Source organism: Scophthalmus maximus, chromosome 2 (assembly GCF_022379125.1).
Source record: "Scophthalmus maximus strain ysfricsl-2021 chromosome 2, ASM2237912v1, whole genome shotgun sequence".
Classification (NCBI taxonomy): domain Eukaryota; kingdom Metazoa; phylum Chordata; class Actinopteri; order Pleuronectiformes; family Scophthalmidae; genus Scophthalmus; species Scophthalmus maximus.
In genome coordinates this window covers 22,060,204-22,070,000 of record NC_061516.1, presented here as the reverse complement: position 1 = coordinate 22,070,000, position 9,797 = coordinate 22,060,204, and the positions used below count along the sequence as shown (strand labels likewise).

General features: G+C 45.5%; 1 protein-coding gene and 2 long non-coding RNA genes across 3 annotated transcripts; 1 reads left to right on the top strand and 2 right to left on the bottom strand.

The window, feature by feature from the left end:
* The first annotated feature begins 131 nt into the window (after positions 1-131).
* Positions 132-1,651, top strand: LOC118301460. Its single transcript, XR_004790313.2, has 2 exons — positions 132-557; positions 659-1,651. It is a non-coding gene; the product is annotated as an uncharacterized LOC118301460 (long non-coding RNA).
* Positions 1,206-2,369, bottom strand: LOC118301459. The gene is made up of 2 exons (XR_004790312.2): positions 1,674-2,369; positions 1,206-1,574 (listed from the first exon to the last, which is right to left on the bottom strand). It is a non-coding gene; the product is annotated as an uncharacterized LOC118301459 (long non-coding RNA).
* Positions 2,370-6,839: 4,470 nt separating this feature from the next.
* ovca2 (OVCA2 serine hydrolase domain containing) lies at positions 6,840-9,314 on the bottom strand. Its single transcript, XM_035626851.2, has 2 exons — positions 8,866-9,314; positions 6,840-7,547 (listed from the first exon to the last, which is right to left on the bottom strand). Exons 1-2 carry the CDS (start codon positions 9,017-9,019, stop codon positions 7,024-7,026), a joined length of 678 nt encoding a protein of 225 aa, XP_035482744.2. The 5' UTR covers positions 9,020-9,314; the 3' UTR covers positions 6,840-7,023.
* Between the last annotated feature and the right edge of the window lie 483 nt (positions 9,315-9,797).

Genomic DNA, 9,797 nt, shown 5'->3' with positions numbered 1-9,797 from the left:
TCCCAGTGCCCCAACACCAGTTTGTAATTGTTCCACACCTTAATTAAGTTCAGATTATAGCACTAAATGCTGATTTTTAATAGTACCCCCCTCACGTTTTAGTCAGCAACATGTTGTTTTGAATTAATCACACAGGGTTGAGAATAATGATGCGGAGATGGTGCTGAAACAACAGTCAGAGCATCTTATCTATTCACTGTTGTCCAATGAAAACTATTGAGGTCACTGGGATGCCCCCTGGTCATCAAGGACGTTATTGACCATCATTCACCTCTAGAGGATTGTGTCCAGTTTGATTTCAGTAATGTCACACCTATATGTCCTCTCCTCTTTTCGCTGATGCAGGATACCACAAGTGGCCGGTCTGTCCTTTTCTCCAATCTCCTCCCCATCCTCCTAACCTGGCCAGAGCATCAGCACCTTGGCTTTAGACTGCTTACTGCTTATACAGTGTCACAGTACAGTAACAGTCTACAGTCATGGCTACTGAAGCCTGGCAATGCACCGGACACCGCGCTGGAGCGATGTCAACCTGAAGAAAAGAAAGAAGCACCATGGTAATACTGCGCAGTGCTTTTAAAATGGTGGAAGTTAACTACACGTGTTGAAGATTTCTCTGTGCCTCTCCTGCTCCGTCTCTTTTCTCTCTCCGGCACAGAAAGGAAACCTGTGTGGGCTTGCATTGGGGGAGTCCTACACTGTCGAAGTGCGTAATACCCACGCGCAAACCAATGAGACCTTGCAGCTTCCAGTTTCCAGTTACCATGCCGACTCCGGCTCCTCCTCCTCCACCCTGCTGTCTCCATGGCGACCGTGGCTTTAGATTGTTACTCTAGCAACAGGAACATGGTAACAGTCTACAGCCATGGTCGTTAGGGACAGCTGCCGCGAGGAAAGGAGAGAGAAGACTGGAAAAGTTTCGTTGTAGCTAATGGTTAAGTTTGTTTCTGATGTAGCTCCTGTCATTTAGAAAGTAGGTCAGAGGTCGTTCAGTCATCCTTGTACTCTGCTGTCCCGAGTTTTTCAGTTTGACTTTTGTTATCGCTGTTAGTTTCTGTGCAAGTCCTTCGAAAGTCCTTTAATGTTGTAATTCTTTTTGTTCTGATGTAACTTTATGTGACAAAATACCCATGATGCAATCTACCTGTTTCCCCCGAGGGCAGCTTAACAACCAAGCACGCAATGACACATAATGACACATATTGTTTCATCTGTATTTTTATTGGATATAATGAGTTTCTTTACGGCTCGACCCCCGGGTACAGTCATAAAATCAGCGAGCACGGATGCTGAACGGATGAGTCAGCCGGCTCCAACACCTGTTCCGACCTCTTGTTTATCAGACAAGAGCAGCCTCACTTCAAAGCAGCACAGCCGGGAAATCCCAGTGGGCCGCGCAGTGACCTGCTGGCAGACATAAACCATACACTGGGTCTACACAGGTGGGCTAACCCACACGCAGACACGCACACATGCAGCTTGCTCGCAAAAAAACTGACACTCACAAAGAGTAGAGTATAGTCCTTGAGCCACTCCACCTCAAGTTCCACTGATATCCAGAGTTATGCTGCCCTCTACAGGTCGTAACAAAGGTAGCAACCGTTTTCCAAGCTGCAACATGTGCCTGATTTAATAAAATCAAATACAAACATTTGCCAGTGTTTGGTGCATACCTTGTACTGTAGATGATCCCCATGTTCTCCTGTGTCCGGTTTTCACAGTTTGTAACTGAGAGGGGGAAAAGGAGAAGAAAATTCACTGCAGATTTCAGCATGACAGACACATAGATTTCTCACTCAGATTACGTGTGGCAGCCGTCCAAACTCTCAGACATCCTCCACACTTGGGGGTCTTCAAAGTAAGTGAAAAATACAGAATTTTTCCTTCTCAAAAATTCTTTTTTTTATACAGACAACTAAATAATTCAGAGATTTGCGGGCAAATAGTCAGCACATGGAGCACAGTTCCACCGTGGCGAACCTATGACATGTATGTTTACTGCAAAACTGAGCAGACTCAAGGCCGTTTTAAACCACTGATTTGTAAAAGACAGATTAAAATGATATACGCAATTACACGGTCAGAGTGGTGCAGGCACATTGTTTTTCTAACCACTCGTCACAAAGCGCACTAATGGACGGCTTACAGAACATTATGGAGAGGAAACTGTTTCACTTTTCAATGCTTCCTCGGCCATCGCACTTGTGTTCCTCACCGTTTTCTCTGTCCTTGTTTTTTGATTGATGAAAAGAAAAAGAAGAGAAAAGACTGAACAGTTGTTTATCCTCTGCCTCCCTGCACCGTAAAAGCTCATGTGCTGACAGTTAAACAACAGCACATAAACTCTTACTGTTCAAGGCCGAGAAGTAAAGTTATATAGCACACACACACACACACACACACACACACACACACACACACACACACACACACACACACACACACACACACACACACACACACACACACACACACACACACACACACACACACACACACACACACACACACACACACTACTGCAGGTCACACCAAATTTAAAGGAGCATTCCACGGATTAACCACTGTATAAGACTGCTGTTATACATAATCATAATAAATGAGGAAACCTAAAAAACTTTTAACCTCAAATAAATGTTCGTATCTGAACAGGTCATAATCTAGTCCCAGTACAAGGCGGAGAACAGGTTGTGTATAGTTGAATTCCCGTCAAGGTTTTTATACTTTTTAATATGGTTCTAACCACAATAGCTATTTTATTGTTATCGTTTCTTTGGCACTGACAAAATACCTTCAATATTTCACTGAGCTAAACACCACACATAACAATATTGTCATGTCCCTTTTCACCACATCATCTGCTTCATGATCACCTGAAACAAAACAAAAGTGTGAGCAACAGCGTTCAGAGCTTTTGGGCTTTGTGAGCCAAGACATGACTCTCTGCCTCTGTTTCATACTGACGCCACCACAGTCCTCCTCCTCCTCCTCCGTGGTCACGATGACTAATATCTGCCCCTGCAGTGTCAGTTGGGCACCTTTAAGGACAGCCAAGCCACAACTCCCCATGCCGGAGCCAAAGCCACGCCCTCTGAAACAGTCGGGCATAGCCGGAAGCAGACAAATTGCCGCAGATGACATCATACATCAACCGGCGGCTGCCCAAAGTTCAGGAAGGCCTCGGCCGCGACCTCAGGTCACCTCCGTACCTGCTTAGACAACAATCAACATCACCGTGACCTCTGAGCATATTAACATCTGGTGTCACATTGAGACAAGACAAACCCAAAGTGAACATGTCGACCCGTCAATCAGAGATAGGATTTAGCAAGAGACCAAATCTGTGACTTTTTTCTTCTCTTTTTTTTCCAAGGCTACACGACCGGTGAACAAATAGATGTTAGCCGTATGCCTGAGCCAGTGAGGGGGACAGAAGGAGATAATGATGCGCGCGCTGACGGAGGCGACGGCAACAACCACAGCCAGAGGACACTTTGTCCACACAAACAGGAAGACCGCAAAGCAGAAGAAAAACCAAAAGCTTGTGGGTATGCAAAGCGTGGAATAACAAATGACCAAATCACAGTCACATGGAGGGAAAAAGAAAAAGAAAATTCCCATCCACACAAGTGCACACACACACGTGGACAGCCACTGCTGCCTGGCGTCGGGGCCCGAGGTGTCGCACGAACGCCGCTCGTGGATTCCTTCACCGTGTGGTTTTATGATGTCCCCTGGCATCAAATGGCTTTCCTTGCCCTTGCTGTTCTTTAAATAGCAATTTGACTGATAGCTCTAAATATACTCTCCCTGTTCCCACTTTCAGGTGTCGTCACACATCACACACACTGCACTATCTAGCCAGCTCGCACGTCATCAGATTTTTTTTCTTTTGCTATGCAGATGTGGACGCACTCAAGACACCCTCCCCCCCCCCCCCCCCCCCCCCCCCCCCACCACACACACACACACACACACACACACACACACACACACACACACACACACACACACACACACACACACAAACACACACACACACACACACACACACACACACACACACACACACACACACACACACAGGAAGCAGAGAGGCACGGCTAAATCCCATGAGATACTGGACGCAGGCCATACCTCTGGAAAGCATCCAGCATGATGTTACATCATATCCATCTGCACCAGCGTACCAATTTTACAATGCCAGCACATACGCACACAAACCCATAAATTAACTGACAATAATAACATCAATTCAATGTCCAATCTTTTTACAGAGGTATGAAAACTCTGGTTTAAAAAAAAGGAAAAAAAAGAATCCAAACTTAAACAACGGTCCTTCTGTTTTCAGCATCTTCACTTTGTCCGGAGCCGAAAAATTGTAGATTAGGGTTCAGACAGAAGTAAAAAAAGAAGTGTAAATCCAAAAGTTTGGGGGCCTGGTGATGAAATCTCGAGCACCCCCCACCCCCGGCCCCGAGTATCTTGTCATCCCAGATTATTCCACTGACAGCTGTCAGTGGTGGCAGCCGTAGTAACCGGGCAGAGTTGTTCGGCTCTGTCAGGCTCTGGATGAGCCTGGTCCATGGGGTGACCAGGCTCTTTGGAGTTTAAGTGCAAGTCTTATATAGACACACGCGCTGCTCTGTTGCCCCTCCCCTCCTGCCGTCTCCCATAACAACGAACGCTCCATAATCAAAATAGAGCCCATCTGTGCCCTGACGCACCCTCCTGCCCCCAGCTCCATTCCCAATAGAGGGAAAAAGTGATCCTTCAATTCACGATGAAGACTTGAATATGCCCTTACTCTCCCTTTTTTATTCAAAAAACAACAACAAAAAAAACTGCAACGGCCAGAGAGGCAGAGTAGGAGAGGCAAAGGGAGAGTGGGAGGCAGACGGGGAGGAAGGGAGGATAACTCCACCCTCATCTGTCTCTGTCTCTCATTCCATTATTTCCCGGTTGTTGTGCAACAGGGGGAACGGATTCCTGAGAAGAGAGTCACGGCTCTGTTGTAAAACTTACTGGCAAGAGAGACCCTCTGTGTTTTTCTTTTACCGTTTCCCCCGCTCCCTCACTCTCTCCGTTCGTCTTTCACTTGTTATCAAAACCATGTGTATGAGTGTGTGTGTGTGTGAGTGAGAGTGTGTGTGTGTGTGTGTGTGTGTGTGTGTGTGTGTGCGCTTTGAGGTCTTGGAGGGACACAAGGACCACAGGGGAGCACAGGAGAGAACAAATATGAGAGCTGTGATGGAGAAACGAGGCCACGTCGCCACGGCATCTGTGTGCGAGTGTGAGCGGCAGCAGGAGATCATCGGGCGTTGCAGCAGGTGACATGTTTTAAACATGAGACAGCGCGAGGGGGCGGATGCGGACTTTAGGCCGCTCAACTGTGAAAAAGTCTCAGCAAGTTAATTAGCCACCGACAACTGACCACAGTTGTCTGTAGGTTTTTGGATTGAGAGTGGATGTTTTTCGAGATATCCAGACAAACAAAACTATTTTTGTCCTGGTCATGAATGTGGCCGACATGTGATCGGGTGTGTTGTGCCCAAAGTGGGGTTTAGTGACACGCAGTATGAGGGAGGGAGGGAGGGAGGGAGGGAGGATGTTGGGAAGAGTTTCGGAACGAGGTAGAGGTAGGAGATAAAAGCAAAAAGGGAAGGGGAGAGAGAGAGCGAGAGAGCGCACACATCTGGAAACAATCGAATGAGCGCAGTCTGACATGCACATGCTCCTGCTATTAAAGAACAACATGTCCCTGAACCCTGTGCATTTCTGTGCGTACATAAAAACCTGTCTACATAACCCACACATGAGGAAACGTGCCCAAAAAGACCGAAAGCAATCACTGAGACTTACACACGGCCGCCGGACGGATGACGAGGGCGTCACAGGACACATGCCACCAGGTGCAACTTCTACATGGGTGAAAATGACTCAAGAAACCATGTGGAGATGAGGCCTGAGACTCACAGCTGTGAGTGAATTTATTGTGTTCACATGTAGTGATTCCTCCTTCACCCTTGGTTTATACACAACTGTCCCAAGCAAACGCTTGTTGCGTCTGTAAAGCTACGTTATGCAAAAATAATGCTGCTCAAAACTTACGAAATAAGGTTTTCCACTGTGGCTCCGCTTCTTAAAATTCTTGACATAACTCTGCACAGTCGCGGTGAAGTGTTTCCCCCAGCACCCGGAAATGTCAATTCCTCTTCTGCCGCAGTGCTCCTGCTACCGAAAACCCCTGTAAACCAAGTCAAGTATAGCACATCTCCATTTTCATCTAATTCCACAAATAAATTAAACAAATTCCCAGACTGAGCCGTCAGCGGAGGGTCTCTGTAAACTTCAAACAAAGCGCTTGTTGGATCCTCTCACTTACTGAAGGCAGAACGAAGGGGCCTGCGTCCAACGTATTTTTTCAACCTTTCAAAAAACAACAATCTTTTTCTTTTGAATTATGCAGCAACGAGACCAGGATTGTGGAGGTGTGAAACGAGGGAAAGATGTGAACTCTTCTTTAAAAGCTTGTTATTCATTTTTCACAATTCTGACACTTTTTTCTGTTTGTGCAAAAGTGAGGACAACGCATTCATCTCTTCATCTTGATCTATTCCCAGTCAATGTGTAATTAAAATCGCTTCACCGGAACAAATCCGCAATAAACACCATTAATTACACCACTGGTCTTCCTACTATGATAAATTAAAATCTATTCCATAATTATATATTTTACAAAAAAAGATTCTGATCCCCTTTTAGCAAAGAATCAACTGGTAAAAAATAAAAATAAAGATATTTAACACAGGTCACAAAAAAAGAGGCAGAGACTAAAATAGATTAAATAAACAGCTGTCCTCTTATTTATTGCCTATTACAAGACATCTTCCCTGAGAAGAACAGCAGTCGCTGAACTGTTTTGGATGGATCTGATCAGATCAGAGAAAAAAACCCCAGCATCATGACATTAAACATTAAACAAGCATATCTAAGTGCTGAGGTCACAGGTTGTAGCTCTTCTCACTGGAAACTCTTGAGAAAGTCCTGGTACGTTGGTCTGTGAGCAGATGCGGCCGGAACAAAATGGCCACCGGGATGCGTCAGGACCCGAGGCTCGAGGAAGGAAGGGAGGAGCTCTCTGCTCATGTCGTCGGGGATGACTCGGTCCTCTAGTCCAAACACGTGCAGGGAGGGGATGCGGAGGGGAGCGCTGTAGAACTTCAAGTGTTCCAAACACGCGCTGCGGAAGCCAGCGACAAGGACGGCAAAGCGGAAGCTGAACTCCGGCTCCAGTTTTTGCTCCTGGAGAGAGCAAAGGATGGCCACGAATGCTGCTCCCTGACTGAAGCCCAGGATGCCGTCGAATGGCCCCTGGACTTGCACAGCTTCCCTCACAACTGCCACGCTCTCGTCGAGCCCCAGGCTCTCCTCGCACTGCTGCTGAGCGCTGAAACTCCGAGCCTGGACGTCCGAAAACCACCAGCCCCTGGAGTCCTCGTCACCGCCAGGGCCAGGAGCCGAACCGTCCTCCTTCTCCGGAGCTTCTGAAATGATAGGTGGAAGACAGTGGTCATTGTGCTGAGAGACGCAGCACGGATGAGAGGGCCGCCGCGCACATATAATGTGACCTAGTCTTAATGAAAGGTCAATTAAACTAACAGCAAATATCATTTTCTTGACAGAATCCATAAGTAATGATAAATCCCCTTTTCACATCATCCTAGAGTCTTTGTTGGGATACTAAAATGTCTTCCTTCTTTCTGACTAACGGCCCCAAACTATCACTCTTCGAAGCAATAAAAAAAAAAAGACCAGAGAATTCTTGGTGTTTTCAATTTAAAAATTGATTATCATCATACCTGCGGAAACATTTTCTTTCATTCAACTAATAATTGCAGCTCTAAAGACAGAGAATAAGAATGTTGTTTATCACTCAATTTAACTTTAACTTTCATTGTGTTTGCCTTTGAATCAAACCCTGCATTTGAAGAAAAACTCACGGTGACGCATCATTTTATTACCACGATCCACGTCTGTGGAAAAGCCTCCCTGAGGAGAATGGGGATATTTTCAAAAGCAAAATCAAGACCTGTGCCCTTATAGCCTGGCTTCTAAAGGGACAGTTCAGTGATTTCTAAGTGACGTTGTCCGAGTTACTTACAGGTCCGACTTTCGCTTCTTCCATTTCTCCTCCAAACTCCGTTAAATGACATCGCTGATCTCCATAAGGTGACACATCCATTATGCATAAGTAATTCATACAACCCCACTTCAAAATCACTGAACTATCCCTTTAATTTAGTTTATGTATCTATGTATTTAGCCTACACTCTCTAAGGTTTTATACACTCCTCTTCCAGCATTGTAATCATTTTATCTTTGTCCCTTGCTCATCTCCGTTAGTATTTGATCTTCATCCTTTTTTTTCCATCTCGTTTAATATTTTAATAATTCTGCTTCAGATCTGTGTCCGTCCTATAGTTGGCCGTCCTCCAGTGTTTTTCTTCATTTCAAATGTATGATGGTATTTCCTCACTTCCTGTCAGTATTGCTTCGCTCTGTGCATGAAATGGTTTGAGGAGCACGTTGTGTTTCATCGTTTCCATGCAAAGTGCAACACAAGTAACGTGTGATTGATCGACGCCGACAAAGAGTTGACATAGTTTTTGCTCACATCATCATGTGGTTCGTAACTTTTTGTTCAACTGCAGCTATGAAGTCCCTGTAGAGTTGAAGCGTGGCCGCAAAGTGACATGGAGCTTCTCACGCCCGCCACCAGCGCCTCCTCGTTGCCGCCCCCCTCCTCGGTGTCGTTGGCCGGGGGGACAGGTACAGACGACCGACCGACCGACGATGACCCACCTTCGCTGCAGCCTTGCCGGACGCCGTGCGGTGCGCTCAGGTAAACCAGCTCCACCTGTTTCTTCAGCAGCTTCCGCAGAGCTCCCGTCTTCTCGCGGAACGAGCCGCCGTTCTGCCGGTAACCGTGTACACACAGAACCCGGAGAGGAGCCATGAAGGGGTTAGCCGGAGTTAGCTTAGCTTAGCTTAGCCTAGCCTAGCCTAGCCTAGCCTAGCGTAGCCAAGCCGCAGAAGTTTGGTTCGGACTTTCAGAAAGTGAAATATTTACATTTGCAGGAAACACTCGTCAAATGTCAGACCGCTTTACTGGTGAGTTGAAAGCCACGGCAGGATTCGCGAGGGATGACAAACACTTGCTCAGCTTTTAAGGTTGATCAAACTTAGGCAAGTTTCTGCACGAGTTGTCAGACAATCCTCGGTCGAGGTTGTGCCGGAAACGGTAAAACGTGCTTCCGTTCATTCTTTTCAAAGTAAAATACTTTTTGGATTAATATTGTTAACTTTACTTAAGTGGAAATACATTAAAAAAATATGTATATTGTTCTAAAAGTCCTAAACGTAAAAACACCCACTATGTAGAACGATATATATCAATACATCCTCTCTCATAAAGGTTTTAATGTTCAGTTTAAGCCGATACTGTTTCAGTGTTGATTCAACTTTATGGTTATTTTGCCGGATGATATTATTAACAGGTGTTTCTGTTTTTCCCCTCCGCCTTTTGTATATCATATAAGCATATCTCTGTCTAATGCTAAACATCAACAACAACCTACATCAAATACAATGTTGAAACAGAAACTCTAAAACAGTTTCAATTATTCAATTATTGCAGCCATATTGTATTAAAGTTCATTTAGTTTTAGCTCGGTGCTCCTGATAAATACATTTACAACTCAGAGTATGCATTATTATCTTATTATCTTATTATA